Source organism: Somniosus microcephalus, chromosome 22, assembly GCF_052327205.1.
Source record: "Somniosus microcephalus isolate GS21.2 chromosome 22, FLI_Smic_1.0, whole genome shotgun sequence".
Taxonomy (NCBI): domain Eukaryota; kingdom Metazoa; phylum Chordata; class Chondrichthyes; order Squaliformes; family Somniosidae; genus Somniosus; species Somniosus microcephalus.
In genome coordinates this window covers 59710360-59735444 of record NC_141008.1, presented here as the reverse complement: position 1 = coordinate 59735444, position 25085 = coordinate 59710360, and the positions used below count along the sequence as shown (strand labels likewise).

At 43.2% G+C, this 25085-nt stretch overlaps 1 protein-coding gene across 7 annotated transcripts in view; it reads right to left on the bottom strand.

Annotated features, from left to right (window-relative positions):
• Positions 1–24537, bottom strand: part of akap10 (A kinase (PRKA) anchor protein 10) — an 85020-nt gene extending 60483 nt beyond the window's left edge. For 3 of the 7 annotated variants that reach the window (XM_085964859.1, XM_085964858.1, XM_085964860.1), the window contains exons 1-2: positions 24310–24535; positions 7101–7151 (exon numbers count right to left, since the gene is read on the bottom strand). In XM_085964859.1, the coding sequence (XP_085820985.1) occupies positions 7101–7151; positions 24310–24403 (145 nt within the window). In that variant the 5' untranslated portion in view covers positions 24404–24535. Of the gene's footprint in view, positions 1–7100; positions 7152–24309 lie in introns of all 7 variants that reach the window. The other 4 variants (XM_085964865.1, XM_085964864.1, XM_085964863.1 and 1 more) reach the window with 3 other exon arrangements.
• Positions 24538–25085: the final 548 nt, after the last annotated feature.

The window sequence follows — 25085 nt, the reverse complement described above, 5'->3', positions numbered from 1 at the left end:
GCCTGTTAACAGGCAGTTCATTGTCACTAATCCCTTCCCGTCTCGGGTAGGCGGGTCCCAGCACAGGGCAGGTACCCGCCTCCTTTGAAATTGGCATGGAGGCGGGTTGGGTTCGTGCCCCCCGAATTCGCACGCCTCCAATCCCGCCTCCACGGCCCAATGAAAATCCTGCCCGATGTCTTTCAGATGAGATGTGAAATTGAAGCGAAAGGTCATCGACCTGAAACGTTAACTCTGTTTCTCTCTTCACAGATGCTGCCTGACCTGCTGAGTATCTGCAGCATTTTCTGTTTTTATTTCAGATTTCCAGCATCTGCAGTATTTTCTTTTTGTATTAGTGTGACATTGAAGCCCTGCACTACATTCCCTGGCACTACTTTAAGAGCAAATGAGTTTCCCCACTGTTCTGGCCAACAGTTATCCATCAACCAATACCAACAGAACAAGGTAACTGGTCGGTTATCTCATTTGCTGTTTATGTGAAATAACAGAAAATGCTGGAAAAACTCAGCAGGCCAGGCAACATCCGTGGAGAGAAATTAGAGTCAACGTTTCGGGTCAAAACCCTTTACCAAGACTAAAGAGGCACAGGGAATGAAATAGATTACGAGGCCGGGCTGGGAGAGAACAAAAAAGAGACATTAAGAGGTATTCAAAACGAGACGAGATGATGATAGGACGAGTGGAGACAAAAGACGGCTCTAGATTAGGTGTGAAATGCGCTGGCAGAATGAGAGACAGCTGCCATGTGGGAGAGAGAAAAAGGGGGGGGGTGGAAAAAGGGCCAAAACAAAGGTGTGGATAAAAAAAATATATATAAAAATGTAATAGGGGCCGAGGTTATGATCTGAAATTGTTGAACTCGATATTGAGTCCGGAAGGCTGTAAAGTGCATTCTTCTCTTTTGTTCTCTCCCAGCCTGGCCTCGTAATCTATTTCATTCCCCGTGCCTCTTTAGTCTTGATAAAGGGTTTTGACCCGAAACGTTGACTCTAATTTCTCTCCACGGATGTTGCCTGGCCTGCTGAGTTTTTCCAGCATTTTCTGTTGTTATTTCAGATTTCCAGCATCTGCAGTATTTAGCTATCGTGCTGTTTATGTAACTTCTGTTATGTGCAAATTGTCTGCCACATGTGTCTGCATCACAGTGACTGCACTTCAAAAGCAATTTACTAGCTGTGAAGTGCTTTGGGGTGTCCTGATAACATGATAGTTGCTATAGAAATGCAAGATCTTTCTTTAACCTTAATTTATCACCTCAAACTGCTCATTATCACCACCAGTGATAGATCTGCAATCATTAGCACTTCACCCTCGTGTTATGCATCTCAAAATACTCTCTACAGACGCAATCAAGTTCTGAAGGACAAAACCTTTAGTTATTCTGTATAAGCCAGGTGACCTTTCCAGTTCAAGTAGGCAAGTCTGAAAGTTTCACATATCCACCATTACACTTTATTATAATAATAATGGATGGAAATGGCTACAATAGAGCTTCCTTAAAACTGACACTCTTCATCGCTGCACTTTACTGAAATTCTACTGACAACACTATGAATAATGCTGCTCAGTGGCCGGCAGTTAAGCAACAGTGGGGCGAGGACAAATCTATCAAGCAGCTCATCTGGAAGCCAACAACACTTGAAAATCTCGTTCAGAGTCTGGAATTCTATTTTAAGCTCCCTAATGTGAGAGAACTGTTGCTACTCTATTTTCAAGTCACTTTAAAAAAAAAATCTTTTGATGTTAAGATATAATCTTTTCTCTCAAAGGAGTGAGTCAGTCACACCACCAAAGAAAAAAATTAAGTCAAATCAAATGTGGAGCGGAGCACAATGCTCCAAATAGTAACAGCCCCGCTATCCTCTTTGCATTCACTTTGGTCAAACTTTATTGAAAGCATTAAAGACACCGAATGATTTGCCAATCACTGTGCTAAAGGTTTATAATTCTATTTCAAGGAAAAGTCACACAGGTATATTGCCACGGCTTTTAGATAATACATTTAAATGTGTGTAATAAATATTACATATTTTAAACATACACCTGAATATCTAAAAACAAAATGACTAACAACAACAACTACCTACAAAATGTTGCTAGGAGTTGGTTGAGGAAACCATTAAAAAGTAAGCAGCCTAACACCATGAGAACACAAGCAAACGCTGGCAAATCTCACTGCAAACAGAACATCTTTATTTGTGGATTACAGGCTATATTTGATTCAAGCTTTTTAAGCGTTAGTCTCTACGCTATGACTGAAACGTGTGAATGCAAATTCCAGAATCGCTTCCAGAGACATAAAGCTGAAGCAGGTCACTGAAATAGGACAAGGCAAGACCACGGAGGCAAGTGAAGGATAAGGACGTTGAAATTGATTCATGGGGCGCAGGGAGCCAATGGAACCTGGCCTGGACCATTGTAATGGAAGTGCAGGGACTGAGCAGGTAAGCACTGCCATTCCAGATGAGTTGCAACTTATGAAGGGTGAAAGTGGTGGGACCAGCTAGGACAGCTTTTCAAAAATAAAGCCTTGAAATTAAAAAAGTTCTGAATTGGAGTCTCTACAGGAGAGGTAGTGACCAAGACATGCAATGTTACGAAGATAGAAGGTGGCAGTCCTGGTGACAGGAACATATGCAGAAAAACAAACTCAGCTCAATATCAAATAGCATGCAGAGGCGCTATACCACTGAAAGGAACTGGAGATGGCAGGCGGGAACGCTGATGCAGTGAGGGGCAGAGGTGGTTAGAAGTTTACAGGAACCAAAAACAGTAACTTCAGTTTTTCCAACATTAAGCTAGAGGAAATTTCAACAACGTCAAATGGATAGTTGCAGTGAACAACTGCCTTAGAATCAAAAGAGCTGGAAAGATAAAGCCGAGCATAAATATTGAACCTGATCCTATGCTTCTAGGTAATGTCACTGAGGGGATGCATAATGAAAAGGATGAAGAGAGGAGTAAGGATGAAGCCCTGAGGGACATCAGCTGTGATCAGCAGGAAACTTTAAACGGCACCTAAATATCCAGAATTCTCTATTAACCGGCAAAATTCTCACTCCGAAAACACCTCAATAACTGGCAATGTTGCCAAGTCTGAGTCTCTCGCGGTGGCCGAGTTGGTCAGTGGGGGTAGTTCTCCAAACTGTCACTACTCGGCTTCTTGGCGCTGTCGGAAGTCGGAACACCTCAATAACAGGAGTCTGACTCTCCCGCGCTGCCGGTAGTCTCTTCTGATCCACCATTTTACAGGGGTACTGTGTGTCTCCCACACTGCTGGTAGTCACTGCATTGCATTACCCTCAACTGGCAGTACTGTACTTAATCAAACATCTTCCACCATCCATTTAACACAACATTCTGTAGGTGAGTACCCAATTACTGTATATTGCACATATCTTGATTTTTTTTATTTTTCTTTGTTAAAAATAGCTTCGATAGATAACCCTCTCCGTCATCCGGAATTTCTGATCAACCAGCAACACGCCGGTGCCGGATACCAAAGTCTTTCCTGTATGTTGTTTTTGGGACAGGCACAATTGGAACCAGGAGAGAAAGCAGTGCCACAAAGGTGGACCATTGAGAAATGTTAGAGGAGGATACAATGATCAATGGCATCCAAGGCAGCTGTAAGTTCAAGGAGGATGAACAAACCAGAGTCAAACAGAAGACAACATTTATGACTTTGACAAGGGCAGATTCAAAGAATGGTGGGAGATATCGGGAAATTATCACTGGGTGACACCAAGTTTTAAAACCTTGTAGATTACAGGAGGCCTTTGGTAAGTTGCCGTTTAGCAAAAATGCAATTGTTGGAAATGCATTTGTCTTGCACTTTTGCCAACATAATAACACTGCGCTGAAAAAATGGAATTGTGTGAAACTCCGATGTTTCAGAAACATGATAATGTGTCATGTAAATGCAAGTCTTTTTTTCTTTGTTATTGACCTCAAACATTGCTCAAACATTCCAGCTATTCTAGGTCTGACGATCCTAAATTACAATTCAAATAATATTATCAGAAAGCAAACACTCAAGCCAATTACGTTTTTAAAAAGTCCTTCAGGAAGTACATGCAGTAAATTAGTTGATCCTTTTTCAACACACTGTGAAGGAATCAATTCAAAATAAGTAAAATGCCAGACAAAAAAAGTTAGTAAAAATAAAAAACCTCTCAAGAACCATAAATGATTTTCTATTTAAACATTTTCAAGGTGCCAAGGTTGCAGTTGAATGGCTCTTCGCCTTCCCCCCCCCACCCCCACCCTCTCAACAACTCCACAGTTACAGAAGAGATATGTTCTTCTTTGGAGTAGACTGAAATATCTTCCAATGGGTTCGATTTTATTGCAGGTAGGTCGAGGTTGGGCAATTCGGAAAGCGATCGACAAGTTCTGGATCATTTTTGAGCGGGGGACAGGCTCGAGGGGCTGAATGGCCTACCCCTGTGATCCGAGCTCAGCGTTCCTCACAAAAAGCTAAATATTTGTTAGCTGACCAGGTGTCACAACAGAAATCTACATTATTGTAGAATAAAAATCAAATATTTTTAGACTATTTACATTCATGAATTCCCAAGATTGAGGCACTTCAAATCATGAATACTTGTAATAAAAAGACTGGGATTTTTATGCAGGTAAAGAATTTAATAAAAACGACAAAGTAACACTGACCTAGATTCTCAGCCACTTACTGCTCCAACACACAATCATTTTCTACTGTATATTTCTAGCATTACATCTGTACATTACATTGAGCTTCACTGCATCATATCCAGAGAATCAAATATCTTCATCCTCACCTTCAAATTTCTCTACTGCTTTGCCCTCTCTACCTTGACGATCTTCAACTACATACTATCGTCTCCTCCAAAACTGACCCACTTCTCATTCCCGCTTCTTCATGAAGACCTTCAGTTTTGACAGTGCTTTAGCTTCTTTCCTATACTCTTTCGGCCTCCTGCTTGGTGTCCACTTGATATTCACCGCCCTATAATGCACTCAGACGTCTCTCTCTGTACGTTAGAACAGCTACTGAAATATGTGGGGAAGTGTAAAATTATCCACTTTGGTAGGAAGAATGGAAAAGCAGAATATTTTTTTAAAAGGTGAGAGACTGGTAAATGTTGGTATGCAAAGGGAATTTAAGGGCCTTGTATACAAATCACAGAAAGTTAACATGCAGGTATAGCAAGCAATTGGGAAGGCAAATGGTATGTTGGCCTTTATTGCAAGGGGGTTGGAGTATAAAAAGAATAAGGAAGTCTTGCTGCAATTATATAGGGCTTTGGAGAGACCACACCTGCAGTACTGTGTACAGTTTTGGTCTCCTTACCTAAGGAAGGATATACTTGCCTTGGAGGCATGCAACAAAGGTGCACGAGATTGATTCCTCGGGTGAGAAGATTGTCCTATGAGGAAAGATTGAGTAGAATGAGCCTATACTCTCTCTGGAATTTAGAAGAATGAGACGTGATCTCATTGAAATGTAGAACATTCTTAGAAGGCTTGACAGGGTAGATGCTGAGAGGCTGTTTCCCCTGGCTGGAGAGTTTTGGAACCAGGGGTCACAGTCTCAGGATAAGGGGTTGGCCATTTAGGACTGAGATAAGGAGGAATTTCTTCACTCAGAGGGTGGTGAATCTTTGGAATTCTCTACCCAAGGGGGGTGGATGTTCAGTTGATGAGTATATTCAGGACTGAGATCAATAGGTTTTTGGGCACTAAGGGAATGAAGGAATACCTGGATATGGTGGGAATGTGGAGTTGATGTAGAAGTTCAGCCATGATCTTATTGAGTGGCGTAGCAGGCTCGAGGGGCCGTATGGCCTACTCCCACTCGTATTTCTTATGTAATATAAAATGCTATTACAGTTTCTTCAAGGCCAGTGAATAATGCTAAAAAAAATTATTCTCCATGTTGAGTAACAGATCCCCTTTTTTCTCTTTCGCTTCCCACCCCCACTGTTGCACAGTCAGCATGAAAACAAAAGACAAGAATCTACAAAAAAAAGACACAGGCACAAACAACACAAGTAGGAGGGGAAAAATTCTATACCACTTAGAAAGGATATGTTTTTAAAAAGCCAATATTTCTAATCTGCTTACAAGCTTATCCTGCATCAATAGGCCATCTAATTGACCTCTGGATGTCCCTCGGAGCAATTAGCCCCCAGATGACCCCGAAAAAACTCCATGACATTTGCATCTAAAATAATTAATAAAACAAATTACAGCTGAAGAATGTCAACTTCCATCAGCAACAATAATTAAGACTCCGGCTGACATCAGGATGCGCCGATTTATATTACTTCTGCACGGGGGAGTCCACTTGATGGTCTTAAAAGTAAAGGCCGAATTAAACCACCCCACTGCCTATCCTCCAACTTGCCATCAGCAATGACTAAGCTCAGCTGTTACAACACGATATTTCAGTTACACGACTCTTGCCAAATGTCCCCAGTGCTTTGCTTTTACAAGTAGCAGAAGAGGTATGAATACTAAATGCACATTTCAAAAAGAGTTTACTTAAAACTAGGGGACCACACCTCCTTATTCTCGATAATGATAACGCTGTCTAAATTCCAATTGAGACAGGAAGTGTTATCATTCGACACCACCGAGCTGTGCATGCGGTATCTGCTAAAGCAAGACGTCACGTGTTGGAAGAGACTGATTCAAGAAACTAATGGACGAATAATCCCAGCATTGCTGAACATTAAAACCCCCCTGACACAGCAACCTCATTCGAAATGTCCACTATAATCATGAGGCAAGCAATGAAACTCAAGCAACTTTAGAAACATAGAAACATAGAAGATAGGAGCAGGAGTAGGCCATTCGGCCCCTCGAGCCTGCTCCGCCATTCGATGAGATCATGGCTGATCATCCAAACTCAGTACCCCGTACCTGCCTTCTCCCCATATCCCTTGATACCTTTAGCTCTAAGAAATATATCTAATAGAATATTTGATGTTGCGGATTTATTGAGACAGCCTCCTTTTGTGGGGAGCTGAGCTTTGCTCCAGTTCTCACCAACACGCCCACACGGCGCCCCGGCCCCGCCCACACATTACTTTTTTTTTTTTTAAACTTACATTTATTGGTTTGTGGCTCTGAGAGTTTCTCTTTTTCTCCTTTGGCTTTACCTGTAGAAAACACAAATATAGTCATTAATTGAATGCCCAGTCAGGAGGTTTAGTGTGTCTGCAGTTAGCATCATAAAAGTTCACCTTGGTACATGCGTGCACTCCTTAATTCACTTTAAATGAACAATCTGGGGATTTAACTACATTTCTTCAGATACGGGTATATTCAGCAGAACAGGGAAAGATCTTACAATAATCTACTACACCAGCGAGGGAAAAATCTCAAATTTGAGGTCCCAATCTAATATTGGGTTATTTACACCGGGCAGAATGCTAGCTGTTGTTTTAATGCACTATATGGAAAAAGATTAATAATTTTCACATCTGACAGATATTTTTCCCTGAGGCACAAACAGAGAACGTTTACTCAAATTTGCTAAAAAGTGACTGAACCTGGTCAATGGTGCAAATAGATGTTACCTACATAAAAGGAGAATGGCCAAGAACATCCACCATAAGACTTGCATGCAGCATATTCCTGACATCTTTATATGTACCAATTAATTTTTGTTTGAGTCTGTGCATTTATGAGAACGTCATCGCTGGGCATAAAGTTGCATCCTCTACGCTGCGGATGGTGAACAGCAGAGAAAGATTTTAAGGGAGGAGATAATACAACAGAAAAATAAAGTTACAGCAACGGTAATGGGAACAAACTTGATAGCTTTAAAGCATTATGTAGAAAGAAAAGTGGACCAATGGTCCATTGCCGAGTACCGATATCCGTTCTCAATACATTATAATTGGAATGTGCACAGCACTTAACAGATGGAATCGAGTGATTGTGATCTAATCGGGCAATGCCAGAGTGGAGGAATGCACTGTTCTGATCTCGACCATGCAGCTTTGAGCTTTGGGAAGGTGAAGTCCTGAAGCTGCAGGAAACTGAGGGGGGGGGGGTGGGGAGAAAAGATGGGAAAATATTGGTGTGCCTCCTCAGGGACAGCAAGAGAACAGCATCGGCAGTGGCCTGACAAAAAGCTCCTTGCCCTCCCGGATACAGCAGATGCCTGGCACAGAATGGAGGCAATGAAAAACAGAAAGAAAACTGAGAGGGTCAAGAGGGGAAAAGAGGTCACCGTTTAAAAAAAAATTACAATCTTAACCCTAGGGTTCAAATCCTATTCATAAGACAGCTGTATTTGACCATTGCTGTTTCGGATGTCACTGGAATCCCTCATTTAGATGATAGCAGCACTCACTATTACTCTACGCTGTATAGCTTGTTTCCCAGTAAACCACCTGATGGGCAGATAAATAAACCCAGAATATTGGTCACTTGATGCCATCCATCCGATTTATTATTTTTGTTACCATTTCACTTACAGTATCCAAGTCCAGCACACCCACCATGCTCAGGTACAACACTAAAACAAGTGTTAAAAGAAATATGCACTATAAATTACAATAAACAGCCATAATTGATGATCACAGTTCTACTAATGTTCTTAAAAACCAAAAATCAAGCTTCAAGATTTTATCAGAACCAACTTGCACATTTGTAATTCATTATTCCTTGTCCTACATATAACTGACAATAAATTTACACTCCTTACTCAATTCATCAAACCAGTCAGCATGTGCACATTAGAGTATAAAATTATAGTATTTAAAAAGAGCAAGGCTACAACAACAGATGTTTGCAAATTTAAACTAGAAAATAGCATGGTGGGGAGGCAAAGAGTTGAAGATGATCACTGGGTGCGATTCTTTTTATGCCTGTCCTGCCTGCCATGTAGAAATGTCTCATTGGCCCGGATTTTGCGGTAAGAATAACGGCGAGGCTCTCAGCGCTCACCGTGATTAAAGGGTAAATCAGACAGCAACTTCCGGCGACTGCACATGCGCAGTTAAACATTGCGATCAGGAATTTTGTGCATAATCTTTGCATGTGTCAATTGGCTTAATGACCGTCGCCTAATCCATTTTCCACGTCAATTACAGAAGTTCACAAACTGCCTCAACAGTATGACTCTAAGTGAAAACAAAAGCAAAATACTGCGGATGCTGGACATCTGAAATAAAAACAAGAAAATGCTGGAAATACTCAACAGGTCAGGCAGCATCTGTGGAGAGAGAAAACAGAGTTAACATTTCAGGTTCTGACTAAAGGTCATCAACCTGAAATGTTAACTCTGCGCTTCTCTCTCCACAGATGCTGCCCGACTCTAAATGAACACTGGTCTCCCAGATCAGGGCCAGTAATTTGAGGGATGGACCAGTGACAGTGAAAGTACTACTGGTTTGGCAGACCAATAGATGCAATCATACTACAGTACTTGTAGCACCGTACTTCCCTGCAGAATTGCAATTTTTTTCTAAATCAAGCATGTATAAAAGGTAATTTTAGTTTCTATTTTGCCAGATTAATGCACTTTTTTTTTTTAAATTGAACACCAGCTCCCTTTGTAAACTGCTGCTTCTGTGCCTAGTTACATACTCAAGTTCAAGCTCTGCCAGGTGGAGAAAGGGAAGGGAGGAAACCAATTCATTGTAAAAATATCACTGTTTTTACATAATTGTCATCTTCTGCACACACAATTATCCTACTTAGCACTGCAGGTAATTACACACTCCTACATCTGCAACATTCATAACCATATATCCATAATGATACGTTACACCCTGCGGTAAATGTCAAAACCAGAAAATACAATCTGACAGGTAATACTTCAGAGTGTAAACCCCGAGCTGTCAGACCAGTTTCACAGGCGAGGCAGATTCAGTCATTTAGCAAATTGTATAAAATGTCAACAATACAATGCAACTTGTACCCATTCTTTCAAATCAACACAAAAAGTGTCAGAATTTGAGAGAGAGGATGCAACATTTGTAATACCTTACACCCCCTTCTGGTTCAATGAAACAAAAACTGGTCCAAAAAAAGTACCAGTAAGTCGCTTCCCAAAATTAAATTCGGGAATTTATTTCCTGGTCTAATAACTTGTAGCTGCAGGGCTCATGGATCTCTTTATTACCAACGTTCCCTCTTATTTTTTTTGGGCTGCGATACCATTGGATCATTGGTGGTCAGATCATTCACGAGTGCGCTCAGTGGCAGGGACACCATGCATCTGCTGTCAATGGCACTCCGAGTTAAAAGCACCTGTACATTTATTCAGCAGGAAACATGGCCATTTCACAGCAACATCACCACACTGAGCAGATACATCCATCCCCCCCGAAAAGTAAAATCACTTATTTTTCAAAAAAAGGGGCAATCTCACCACATGGCCAGGTTCTGGTTGGCAGTGTTCCTGGAACAAGAAAGATGTGTTCCAAAAACTGCTAACCTCTGCAAGAAATTTTCCACTGCAGATGCTGATAAATGTTGCAACATGAACTTTGTGAAACTTTCTCTCCCCCCCCACCCCCAGTTCTGATGAAGGGTCCCAGATCTGAAACGTTAACTTTGTTTCTCTCCACGGATGCTGCCTGACCTGCCGAGTATTTCCAGCATTTTCTGTTGTTACTCCAAAAGTACTTAATTGACTGTAAAGCGCTTTGGGACATCCGATGGTCGTAAAAGGCGCTATATAAATGCAAGACTTTCTTTCTTTACTGTACAAGCTCCAATGTAACAACTCCAAAACCAAATATATTTGGGGAATTTATAAAAGGAACTTTGCAAAGCCGGTTTGAGCAGCAGCACAGTATATCCTCAGGCAATCGACAACAGCCACAGGATAGTCCCGGAAAAAGAAATACGTCTGCCTAACAAACCATACATTCAAAAAAGAAGTTTATTATTGTTACTTTTTCATACTTCCGTTCAGTAATGTGGTTTATTACATAATCATGATTAATCCAGTGGCCTAGAACCTCAACTCTGTACTCTATTAAGACTTCATCTCCTCTGTGAAATTACCTCATCTCGCCTTGATGTCTCAACCTAGATGTGCCTGCTGAAACTGCAAACTAACCAGGCGAGAAAATCAGGAGCAAACCAAATCCTTAATGCCCATGGTACAATATATCACGACTTTAACTCAAAGCCACTTTTCACTGCTAAATTTTCTTTCGACTTCCGACCGCAGTCTTACTTGCTTTTTAACAAAATTTCTTGTACTTTCAGGAGCAGATGGAATCCCTGCCGAGGCACTAAAGCATGGCGGAGAAGCACTACTGGCGCGAATTCATGAACTCATTTCTCTTATCTGGAAGGAGGAGAGCATGCCAGGGGATCTCAGATACGCCGTAATTGTGACCATCTTCAAGAAAGGGGACAAGTCCGATTGCAGTAATTACAGAGGAGTTTCCCTGCTGCCTGCCACAGGGAAAGTCATCGCAAGAATCTTCCTCAATCGCCTTCTTCCAGTGGCTGAAGAGCTCCTCCCAGAGTCGCAATGTGGATTCCACCCACTAAGGGGCAAAATGGACATGATCTTCACCACAAGTCAATTACAAGAGAAATGCAGGGAACAGCACCAACCGCTGTACATGGCCTTCTTTGACCTCACAAAGGCCTTTGACACGGTCAACCATGAGGGATTATGGAGTGTCCTCCTCAAATTCGGCTACCCTCAAAAGTTTGTCACCATCCTCCGCCTGCTTCATGACGACATGCAAGCCGTGACCCTGACCAATGGTTCCACCACAGACCCAATTCATGTACGGACCGGGGTCAAGCAAGGCTGGGTCATCGCACCAATGCTCTTCTCGATCTTCCTTGCGGCAATGCTCCATCTCACCCTCAGTAAGCTCCCTGCTGGAGTGGAGCTAATTTACAGAACAAACGGGAAACTGTTCAACCTCCTTCGCCTCCAGTCCAGATCCAAGGTCGTCTCATCCTCTGTCGTCGAATTACAGTATGCAGACGACGCGCGTGTCTGCGCTCACTCGGAGGTCGAACTCCAAACCATCGTTAACACCTTCACCGAAGCTTACGATAGCATGGGCCTTACACTAAACATCCGCAAGACACAGGTCCTCTACCAACCTGCCCCCGCCACACAGTACTGCCCCCCGATTATCAAAATCCATGACAAGGCCTTGGACAACGTGGACCACTTTCCATACCTCGGGAGCCTACTGTAACAATTACTTTGCAACAGTCACATCACACAGTAGTTTTCAACCTATGTAGATTATCAATGTCAATCTTACAATCTTTCACAATTGGGTGCAATTAATTGGATGAAATTTACAACTGACACATGCACTTTCACTCTGTTGTAAACACACTAACTCAAACATCGAAATCATACTTTACCAAACTCTCCGTGAAGGGATAAATCCAAGATGTTCACCAGTGGGACTTCTATTTTCTTGTAAACACCACATAGCACAAACTGGTGCGTTGATTCAACAATGGCTTGCTGCAGCCTTTCATATACAAATATTGCTTTCTTTTAAAACTTGGCATAACTGAATAAAATCCAAAAAAGTCACCATAATAAATTTGAACGGGTTTGGTTTGTAAGAAAATTTTACGCCATAATTTCACTAAGTATGCTGCGCTGAGAGAGGGGGAAAAAAATATATATAAAATTTTTTAAAATTGAAAAATTGAAAAATTCAGACTGCTGCAATTCTGCTTCAGCTGCTCCGTGGGGGAAGCTTAATGCTGCACCGAACCCATGCTAAACCTCACCTGGGAATGATCATTCCATTATCCCACATCAATATCTCGAAGAGAGCCAAAAATTCACCCATTCTTTTTTTAAATGGTGTATATAATGAACCCCTATGAAAGAATAATATTGAGCATTATTCACAGATCACAGAAACCCCACAGTGCAGATAGAGGCCATTTCGGCCCATCGAGCCCGCACCGACACATATCCCACCCGATCCCTGTAACCCCTACACCAACACATATCCCACCCTATCCCCGTAACCCCACGTATTTAATCCCCCTAACACTAAGGGTCAATTTATCATAGCCAATCATCCTAACCCGCACATCTTTGGACTGTGGGAGGAAACCGGAGCACCCGGAGGAAACCCACGCAAACACGGGGAGAATGTGCAAACTCCACACAGACAGTCACCCGAGGCCGGATTCGAACCCGGGTCCCTGGCGCTGTGAGGCAACAGTGCTAACCACTATGCCACCGTGCTGCCCTCTGTCAGGGGATAAGTATTTCTGGAGTACTTTAAGAGGCAACTCTCTCTGTCCTATCTTCCCAGAGATACCGGTTTGAGGAACAGGCTCGATGGACCAAAGGGTCTTTACCTTTCCGTCATTGTTCGTATGAACTAGCCTCAGATTGTCCTCAGCTTCAAGACGAATCTTTGTTTTTGATGCCCTGCTTCTGGTTCTGTTTATATTTTGATGGCAACAATTACTTTCGGTTTAAATTCAAGCCACAAATGCAACTGCCTGCTAGCATGCAGTATCCTGTGCACCCCTCCCCCTTCATAGCATTCAATTTGTATGTGCTTTGGATCTATTCATTGTTTTAATTCATTGCTAGATCTCCTTGGCTGATTTTGATCGCCTGAGGGGGTCGGAGAGGAATTTTCCAGAGTTTTTTCTCTTGTTTCTTGCCTCTCCCAGGAGATTACATGGCTGTGGGAGAGGGGAAATATCTAGTCAAGATGCTCCAGGCATCGTGAGTGTGGAGCAGGCTTGATGGACCAGCTAGTCCTTTCCCTATCTGTCATTTTCATATGCTCGCATTGATTAAAGAATACGAGATAAAGCTCCTGTGGGCGTTATCCAGTTTTAAATATCAGATTCTCCATTTCCTTACTTTTATTTCCACCCACATTATGTTTACATTCCCTCAAGCCTCCTTGCATAACAGACTCAACAATTTATGCCATTAATGTTACTTCTTGCTCAACCATCAGGGAGCATGACAAGTAGGGTACAAAATGGAGTGCATCAGGTTCTACTGCTTTACGGGAATAACACTCTGCAGCAGTAACGCACAACTGGATACTGGCAAAGCTTATGAATATGCGGCTACTTGATTCCAGTGTTACTGTAACCTGGAACTTGAAGATACAACGGCTCGATCCACCGGCAAAATTCAGGAGTCGGTTCAGTAAGTTTTTTTTTCTTTTCGTTGCTTTTTTTTTTCCACCAGTCAGGCTCTGCAAGGTCTAGCTAAAGCTGTTGCTTAGCTACAGAGACGCTTGCAAGCTACGGCTGACTGTTTAGAAGCAACAGGGTTTGTTGCTAGATACTGAGCTCACTCCGTATGTTTTAACATTAGCGCTGGTTTGTCCGGCAGTTTTGATGGGACGGCAACAGCTCGGTCCCGTCGGTGCCGGATATCACAAAGTTTCCTGTACGTGAAGTAAGCGTCTTAACTGCTGCAATACTCAACCTAGGTTTCCCATGAAAGGTAGAGAGTCTACCTCACTGACAACTGTACAGCAACATGGCTCCTTTCATGAAATTCACATGCATGACATCAGCTACACTGACACACTCCTTAGCAAAAACTTCAGCACAAGAATAGGTCTAGGGCCCAGATTCTTTGGTATTTAAATGAGGCAGATGAAAGGGAATCTTATTAAAGTACAAGCTGCTAATTGTAATAGAAAAGGTTAATCGTGAGCACTGTTACAATAATTAAATGACGACAACAGGACAAGGGGACGTAGGTTAAAAAACTGGAGAGAGAGATCAGGGTTCTGTCAGGAAGCAATTCTTCGCAAAGAGTGGGATTGCCTGGAATGGTCTTAAGGGTAAGCTGGCGGAGACAAGCTCTGGAATTATTCAAGAGATAGTTACATGCTCTGATGGGGGAAGGAAAAAGAGGGAGGGGGGAATCCTGGGTTTTTACTAAAGACTGCGCTAGATGGGCTCAAAAGTGGATCAATAACAGCAGGTTGTAGCACAATCTGTGGCTCCCAAAACAGACTCCATCCCAACTGATTGCCATTATTTTGCAATTATGACAGATGTAAAAATATTCAGAAATAGCTGTGCGACGGCATTCAAGAATCTGCATGTTATGAGGCCATGGAACGTTAAAAAAAAAATTTTAAAACAGAAAATTGTGTTTCTAAACATGAAACCAGATGATCCAAGCAGAAAAGCACCAATTTTCGCAACAGATAGGATTGTGCACATTTTAAATGATGGAGGATCTTGCCGGGGTTAACCTTGTTATTTTCTCTCTTCTCATTTGCAAATTTCCCCTTGCAATATACATCAGAGGCAAGTCGTACATGAACTACCCGCCCTTGAGTCTCCACCAACGTCGCTGTTGATCTTGCTGCCAAGATGTGTAAAGTGCCTTGTGATGGCTTACAGTTGTTGTTTTTCTTCCTTTCTTCTCTTTAGCTTCATCATTTGGGGGCAAAGCAGTTGGTCTCTGGTTCATACCTCTCTGGAAGGCACAGCTGCGATTGGGAATTTGCTTTGTGGGCACAAAGTTGCATCCTAGCATTGTTACAATACATTCAATTTGATGTAACATAAGAACTAGGAGCAGGAGTTGGCCATTTGGCCCCTCGAGCCTGCTCCTCCATTCAATAAGATCAGGGCTGATCTTCTATCTCATCGCCACTTTATCTCATCTCCACTTTCCTGCGCTATCTCCATATCCCTTGATTCCCTTAATATTCAAAAATCTATCAATCTCTGTCTTGAATATACTCAACGACTGAGCCTCCACAGCCCTCTGGGGTAGAGAATTCCAAAGATTCATCATCCTCCAAGTGAAAACATTTCTCCTCATCTGAGTCCTAAATGGCCGACCCCTTATTCTGAGACTGTGACACCTGGTTCTAGACTCCCCAGCCAGGGGAAACATCCTCCCTGCATCTACCCTGTCAAGCCTTATAAGAATTGTGTATGTTTCAATGAGATCACCCCTCATTCTTCTAAACTCTAGAGAATATAGGCCTAGTCTACTCAATCTCTCCTCATAGGACAATCCCCCATCCCAGGAACCAGTCTGGTGAACCTTCGTTGCACTCCCTCTATGGCAAGTATATCCTTCCTTAGGTAAGGAGACCAAAACTGTACACGAGGTGTGGTCTCGCCGGGCCCTATATAACAGTATCGTGACACTGCGTGGGGAATAAGATGTTTATATGGAAAATATGATTGACCTGGTTAGGGTTCTGCTGCTTTGAGATAAAAGTTTTTTTTTGGGCGGGGGGGGGGTGGCAGTGGTGACGATCTAAACAAATACCTGCTGAGATTGTTGTAAACTAATAGGCCAAAAAAAAAACAAATCTGCTTGGATCATCCACCAATCACAGCATTAACAGTGACAGACATAGCCCCAAGATCATGGTATACTATATCTGTGAAGCAACTGCCTTGAGCGGTTCTACGTCATACCTTCACCATGCATCAGATGCTAAAACGTTCTGTAGTGTCGTCAATGTACTGATTTCATAAGAACACAAGAAGTCAAGGACACAAAAAGACCATTCTGCCATTGAAGCTCATCCCTAGCATCTGGTCGACTACTGCAACCATTTATCACTCCTTAAGCAAAGTAGTTCTTAATATTTGGTTTAAATTTACATCCTTTGGCTCTGCTTTGCTGGATTAGTTTGAAGCAAGTTTCAGGATTTACATTTTCTGCACTATTTAATATTTTAAAGACCTTAAAGAAGTCCTCCCTTGACTGCAGTCTCTCTAGACTTGAGCTTCTTTAGTCTCTACTCGCAGATCACCCCCTTTACTAGTGGGATTGATCGTGTTACTTTCCTCTCCAATTCGTGTAAATGAAGGTTTTATAGTCGTCAACCTCCAGTGGCACTGCACACAGGAAGTCAAGACCAAGTATAGTAATTCAGGTCTAGCAGGTTAGAAAGCACTGCAATAACTGGACCCATGGGGAGGGGAGGATTATTGGAGAAGTGCAGACTCAGGTTTTTAAAAAGATGATGGTAATTGTCATAAATCTCATCATCGAGAAACTACCTATGAAATAACACTGGGCGGCCAGCTGGTGGCGCCGTCCAAGGAGTATAAATACTCGGGCGTAGGCCCCAGCTTTGCAGGGACATTTTGTAAGACAAGAAACCAGTGAAGTACAACGAGACCTCCATGTTCTGAAACAAGTTGATTAAAGCCTTGCTTTATGCTCAAACCAAGTGGGTAGTGAGTTTTATTACGTCAGTAATAATACTGTTTGGATGGATAGGTTATTTGAGCTTTATATGGATGGGAGAACTAGGGGGAATCAGTGCAATAAAAACCAAAACACAGTTGAGATAGATGCTATGAAAATGTATTAATCACAGAAAGCAATCAATTGCTCCAGCTTCCTCCTTAGATTAGCTACTGTTACGTGCTATTTAGACAAATGAGTCTGTAGTGGCCTTGGTCAGACGCATCATCTTTTTAAACAGAGATATAACCTCACTAGTGCCCAAATATTCCCTCATGCCAATAGCCACACCCCACAAATTTCCACAAATGGCCCATGGGATTTGTTGGGGGGGTTTTATTCGTTCATGGGATTGGGATGTGAACGTCGCCGGCAAGGCCAGCATTTATTGCCCATCCCTAATTGTCCTCGAAAAGCTGGTGGTGAGCTGCCCTCTTGAACCGCTGCAGTCCGTGTGGTGAAGGTACTTCCACAGTGCTGTTAAGCAGGGAGTTCCAGGATATTGACCCAGCGACGATGAAGGAACGGCGATATATTTCCAAGTCAGGATGGGAGGGGAACCTGGAGGTGGTGGTGTTCCCATGCGCATGCTGCCTTTGTCCTTCTAGCTGGAAGAGGTCGCAGGTTTGGGAGGTGTTAGTTGAGTCCCTCAAGTGCTCCTTTCACACAGACCTCAAAGGCCTCTAGGATATTGGGAATACAGTACTACAAAAATTGAATAGCAAGTTAATATTATCCTGTTGGTCAAATACTTCGAGAAAGTATTCACTTAATATTTTAACTGCAGTCTCACCAATTTTACTTTAGAATTCTAACTTCCTTGCTTATTACTCCTTTATTGCAGTGATACTGGAAGGACACTATAGCCGCAACATCTTTAGTTCTCACCTCATAGACCTCTTTTAACCTGTTTCAGTAATTCCTATATTCCTCCCACTCTTATTTCTTGTAATCATTGTACCTTTTTGTAGTGTCCGTGTGTAGATAAAGACACTGAAGACAGAAGTTGGTTCATAGGTATTTACTAAGCAAGTCTTGGGTGGTGGGGGGGGGGTTTCTAAAGGATATACACAATACACAGGCTTATATAGCCCAAGTGGCAATTACCGGCATTACGCACACCTGGGGCTCTTAAAGGCACATACACCATAATTGCTCTTAAAGGCACATACACCACACTTTTCTTTATCTCTTTTATTCCTATTTAATTAATTGCCTTATGCATCCATCTTGAAGACTGCTCATTTAGTTTACACTTATCTATCTTAAATAATTCAACACTCTTTCCTTCTATGTCAATTATAGTAGACAACTAATAAAAATAAAACATATACACAGATGCTAGAAATTTGAAATAAAAACAGAAAATGCTGGAAACACAGGCAGCATCTGTGGAGAGAGAAACAGAGTTAACGTTTCAGGTCGATGACCTTTTGTCAGAACTGGAAAAAAGTTAGAGATATAACAGGTTTTAAGCAAGTGCAGAGGCGGGGAAAGATCTGTGATAGGGTGGAAGGCAGGAGTGATTAAATGACAAAAGGGATGATTGTACAAAGCAAAAGGAGATATATACAAAAAATATATTATATATTAAAGCAAATGTGAAGCAGTCACATAGCAGATAATGAAGCAGTCCATGCCCAAATGCAGCAAGACCTGGATGACATTCAGGCTTGGGCTGATAAGTGGCAGGTAACATTCGCGCCACACAAGTGCCAGGCAATGACTATCTCCAACAAGCGAGAGTCTAACCACCGCCCCTTGACATTCAATGGCATTACCATCACCAAATGCCCCACCATCAACATCCTGGGGGGTCACCATTGACCAGAAACTTAACTGTACCAGCCACATAAATACTGTGGCTACAAGAGCAGGTCAGAGGCTAGGCATTCTGCAGCAAGTGTCTCACCTCCTGACTCCCCAAAGCCTTTCCACCATCTACAAGGCACAAGTAAGGAGTGTGATGGAATACTCTCCACTTGCCTGGATGAGTGCAGCTCCAACAGCACTCAAGAAGCTCGACACCATCCAGGACAAAGCAGCCTGCTTGATTGGCACCCCATCCACCACCTTAAACATTCACTCCCTCCACCACCGGCGTACCGTGGCTGCAGTGTGTACCAACTACAAGATGCACTGCAGCAACTCGCCAAGGCTTCTTCGGCAGCACCTCCCAAACCCGCGACCTCTTCCACCTAGAAGGACAAGGGCAGCAGGCGCATGGGAACACCGTCACCTGCAAGTTCCCCTCCAAATTGCAAACCATCCTGACTTGGAAATATAGCGCCGTTCCTTCATCGTCGCCGGGTCAAAAATCTAGGAACACCCTCCCTAACAGCAGTGGGAGTACCTTCACCACACGGACTGCAGCAGTTGATGGCGGCGGCTCACCACCACCTTCTCAAGGGCAATTGGGGATGGGCAATAAATGCTGGCCTTGCCAGCGACGCCCACATCCCGTGAACAAATAAAAAAGTCACTGACACTTATGATTTTTAACACCCTTGCTCACAAGAAATATATTTAGTCACAAAAATAATTCAAAATAAATTGCATTTCTAGGTTAGGTAAAGCCTTGTTTACTGACCAGCATATACAAGTGTTCACAAAGTTACTGTCTGCTCGCCACCACCCACGTCCCCGTCCCCCCTGAAAAAGTACCTGTTATATAGTGTAATCAACTATACACAAGTTAACATAATCCGGCAATTTTCTGGAAAAATACGAAATACATTTTCAGCTGCGAGGGTGGATGAGTAAGCAACAGACGTCAACAGCCCTCAGTGTTAAACTGACAGGAGGTGCAATTGCTGCAGGGCCCGACGCTTGCTATTTTTACATGCGTTGGCAGTGCTGATCTTACTGTGAAGCGAACCTGTTGTCTCCAAAAACCGTTCCCAAACTCTTACTTCAGGCTGAAGCAGACCTTAAAATTATTAAGTGTGCGTATATACTGAATATATTGCAACTAAAGAGCAATGTCTTCGCAAACATTGGGGAACTAGGTTTATGAAAGGCAGCACATGTTTTACAGGAATATGGACATTGAGTCTTTACATGCACGTGTGTGCGAGGCCGATGTAGCAGAGCCTGGTCTCCAATCGTCTTGGATCCCCTTGCCATTGGACCAAGACCTTGCTCTGTCAAGCCCGTGTAGTAGCTGGTGTGCAACGACCACCCCACGGTAAAATAATTCACGCACCGGCACCTTCCACCCTTTAAAATGAAGTTCGGGACCTGGAACGTCAGGACCCTCATAGACAACCCCAACAGTAACAGAGACTGAAGGTCCCGCATTGGACTCACGGTCACCTGAGAACTCATTTTTAGTGTGGAAACAAGTCATCCTCGGTTCCGAGGGACGGCCTAAGAAGACGACGACGACATGCATTTAAATGCAAGAAATGTATTTTGTACATTAAAACGCAGTGCGTATTCTTTTTGTAAATCTTCTATCCAAGGTGTGCATATTACATCAAGCTTGCAATGGGCAGCACATATGTATTCCTGGAAGAGGAAGGAATAGGTCCCAGTTCGGAAAAGACCTTTTGGAAGGCTGAGATGGCAAACAACAACAACTACTTGTATTTATATAGCGCCTTTAACGTAGTAAAACGCCCCAAGGCGCTTCACAGGAGTGTTATCAAATAAAATTAGACACAAGGAAATATTAGGACAGGTGACCAAAAGCTTGGTCAAACAGGTAGGTTTTAAGGAGTGTCTTAAGGGAGGAGAGAGAGGTGGAGAGGTTTAGGGAGGCAATTCCAGGGCCTAGGGAGCTGAAGACATGGCTGCCAATGGTGGAGCAATTAAAACCGGGGATGCGCAAGAGGCCGAGGAGCACAGAGCTCTCGGAGGGTTGTAGGGCTGGCGAAGGTTACAGAGAGAGGATGGGCGAGGCCATGCAGGAATTTGAACACACGGATGAGAATTTCAAAATCGAGGTTTTACCGGACCGGGAGCCACTCCAGGTCAGCGAGCCCAGGGGTGATGGGTGAACGGGACTTGGTGCGACATAGGATATGACAGCAGAGTTTTGGATGAGCTCAAGATTATGGAGGGTGGAAGATGGGAAGTCGGCCAAGAGAACACTGGAATAGTCAAGTCTAGAGGCAACAAAGGCATGGATGAGCGTTTCAGGAGCAGATATGCTGAGGCAAGGGCGGAGGCAGGCGATGTTACGGAGGTGGAAGTAGGCAGTCTTGGTGATGGATCAGATGTGTGGTCGGAACTCATCTCAAGGTTAAATACGACACTATGGTTGCGAACAAAAACGAACTTTCATCAATTTAATGTTCTCTGGATGAAGCACTTCTGGTGTAGTCACTGTTGTAATATAGGGAAAGTGGTAGCCTAGTTGTGCATAGCAAGATCCCATAACTTGGTTTTAATTGGACTTTCAGAAGGCTTTCGATAAGGTCCCGCAGAAGAGATTAGTGTGTAAAGTTAAGGCACATGGGATTGGGGGTAAGGTACTGACTTGGATAGATAACTGGTTGGCAGACAGGAAGCAAAGAGTTGGAATAAACGGGTCTTTTTCCGAGTGGCAGGCAGTGACTAGTGGGGTACCGCAGGGATCGGTCCTTGGACCCCAGCTATTTACAATATATATTAATGATCTAGACAAGGGAACTAGTTGTAATATCTCCAAGTTTGCAGACGACACAACGTTGGGTGGGCGTGTGTGCTGTGAGGAGGATGCCGAGAAACTCCAGTGTGATTTGGACAGGTTGGGTGATTATACTGCATCTGCCATGCATCTTCCCAATGTGGATAAATGCAAGGTTATCCACTTTGGTGGCAAAAACAGGAAGGCAGATTATTATCTGAACACAATAGATTGGGAGAAGGGGAAGTGCAATGAGACCTGGGTGTCCTTGTGCACCAGTCGCTGAAGGTAAGCATGCAGGTGCAGCAGGCGGTTAAGAAGGCAAATGGTATGTTGGCCTTCGTAGCGAGAGGGTTCGAGTACAGGAACAAGGATGTCTTGCTGCAGTTGTACAGGGCCTTGGTGAGACCACACCTTGTGTGCAGTTTTGGTCGCCTTATCTGAGGAAGGAGGTTCTTGCCATGGAGGGAGTGCAGCAAAGATTCACCAGACTGATACCTGGGATGGCAGGAATGACATATGAGGAGAGATCGGGTCAATTGGGCTTATACTCGCTGGAGTTTAGAAGAATGAGAGGGGATCTCATTGAAACCTATAAAATTCTAACAGGACTAGACAGACTAGATGCAGGAAGGATGTTCCTGATGGTGGGGGGAGTCCAGAACCAGGGGTCACAGTCTAAGGATAAGGGGTAAGCCATTTAGGGCTGAGATGAGGAGGAATTTCTTCACCCAGGCAGTTGAGGCCAATTCATTAAATATATTCAAGAAGGAGTTGGATATATTTCTTGAAACTAAAGGGATCAAGGGATATGGGGAGAAGGCAGGGACAGGGTACTGAATTTGGATGATCAGCCATGATCTCATTAAATGGCGGAGCAGGCTCGAGGGGCCGAATGGCCTACTCCTGCTCCTATCTTCTATGTTTCTATGTCTATAACAGGAATCAGATAAATGGCTAAATAATATGTTTTTAATGGTGTTGGTTGAGCGATAAATGTTGGCCAGAACACTGGAAGAAATCCCCTGCTCTTCTGCGAGTAGTGCACGGGATCTTTCACACCCGCCTGAGGGGCCAGACGGAGCCTCGGTTAAATTTCTCATCCAAATGACAGCACCTCTGACAGTGCAGCACTCGCCGCTCAGTATTGCACTGAAGTGTTAGCCTAGGTTATGTGTTCAAGTCTCTGGAGTGGGCTTGAACCATGACCCGCTGACACAGAGGCGAGAGTGCTGCCACTGAGCTAAGGCTGACCCTATAGGTAGGAACACAAACAAGATAATGACGTGAACTTGCATTTTTCACATCTCTCAAAAATAGTCCAAAGTGCCTCACATACAATTAATTAATTCTGAAGTGCACTGACAGTCATGTATGCAAACTGATCTGAATGGAAGAGTGGTATCTGACAGACAGCTGCAGGAACTGGCAGAGGACAGAATTGTACTCATGAAAGAAAAAGACTTTCATTTCTATAGCGCCTTTCACAACCACTGGACATCCCAAAGCACTTTACAGCCAATGAAGTACTTTTTGAAGTGTAGTCACTGTTGTAGTGTAGGAGTCCTGTGGCATCTATAGTCATATTGAGTGACTACCCAAGATAGGCTGTTTTAGCATTTATTGTTTCTCCAGGAACAGCTATCCTTATAATTAGAATAAAGATTTGTTTAAGGTTGACTGAAGTATATGGGTTATATACAAGTTCGTTTGAGATGCTCCACCAAGCAGCCTGATCAAGAGCTAACAAATACATCACTAACTGGGATATAAAGCATTAGTAGCACATAAGTTGTGATGTAGAAACCTGTCATTTACTGTAATAATTCAAAGCAAGAAAAAACCCCACAAATTATACATCTCATTTCTATCCTGCACATGTGAGGTGGGCAAATGGCAGAAACAGGCAACCAATGCTAAATTTGAATTCATATTTGCACAACCCAATATTAAAAGTTGGCTTAGAGTTTGAAACGTCTATCATCAGTCAGCTCCACCTCATTTTGTGTTTGCCCCCCCTTCCCTCCCTCCCCTCTTTTAAAAGCTACACAACGCCAAGGTGACACAGTGCATAACAACACTGTGTAGTTGTGACTACAGTCAGCAACTAAATACAGCCGCCTGAATTGCACAACAACACTGTCTCTTCAAAACACAGCAGAGACCCTGAAGTTTTTTTTTCGCTGTACCCCATCTCTAAATTCTCAGGTTAAATTAAATTCCTTTGCATAAACTGTTCAATTCATTGCATTTAAAATTGGAGCAGGGATATTTTGATTGTTTTACATATACAATAAAAGTACAGCACATCAACAGGAAATCAGTGCAAAAATAATATGTGGGTAAAGGTTGTTCACCACACGGGTCAGGCAGGAGCTGTGTGGGAGGGGTGTTGCCTATAAGGCAGCAGCCGGCTCTGGGAGGCCTACCCCCCAGCAGCAGGGCCTGCTCCTGCCGCCTCCCTGACATGGAAACCCGCCCTCCTTCTCCTCGTCCTCGTCCTTCTTCTTACCTTTTCGCCTAAAAAATGACATGTTCGGAATTGTGCGGGAACCGTGCCGCCGCTCGTGTTCAGTGCATGGCCGGCGGCTGGGAGCTCGCTTCATTCATTGTACGAGACAAGAGGGAGCTGTCAAACCGGCACTTCCTCCTCCTCATAGTCCCCTGTCCGCGGCCATCCCCCCCGAGCGCCGAGCGCAGCCGAATGGAGCCGAGCACAGCCGACCGCGCAGCATCATGGGTAGAATCCTGCGCCCGGCCGGGGCACCCAAAGGGACAAGGGACCCTGGACCCAGCATAACCGCATTCACACACTCTCAGCAACAAACACATCTCCTTTCAAACCGTTTCACAAGTCAACTATATATTTTTTAAATCAAACCAAGATTTCATAGATTGTCTGTCAAGCCGCCGAGGCTACATTGTAACCGTTAAAAGTGGAAGGATTTGGGAATATTAATACTCTCTATTCATGGTCCGGGGCGCCCATCACAAACTAGAACATCATTCACAACATTTGTGTATTTTATGCAACAAGATTTAATGGTATTGCATTCTTAGCTTTTAATAACCGGGTCACAAATGGCAATGTGTGGAGAATTAAAAAAAATACTAAAATCATTAAGTTAAATAAATAAAATATTTATGTAAACAGCATATACTTTCAGGACTGTTTAGACTGCCTTTCTGTACATTTTGCCATCTTTTTAATTGTAATTAAGAAACGCCTTTCCGAAGAGGGATCTTAACACATTAGTATTCAGGGTTTGGAGGTCCCGCCACAAACAG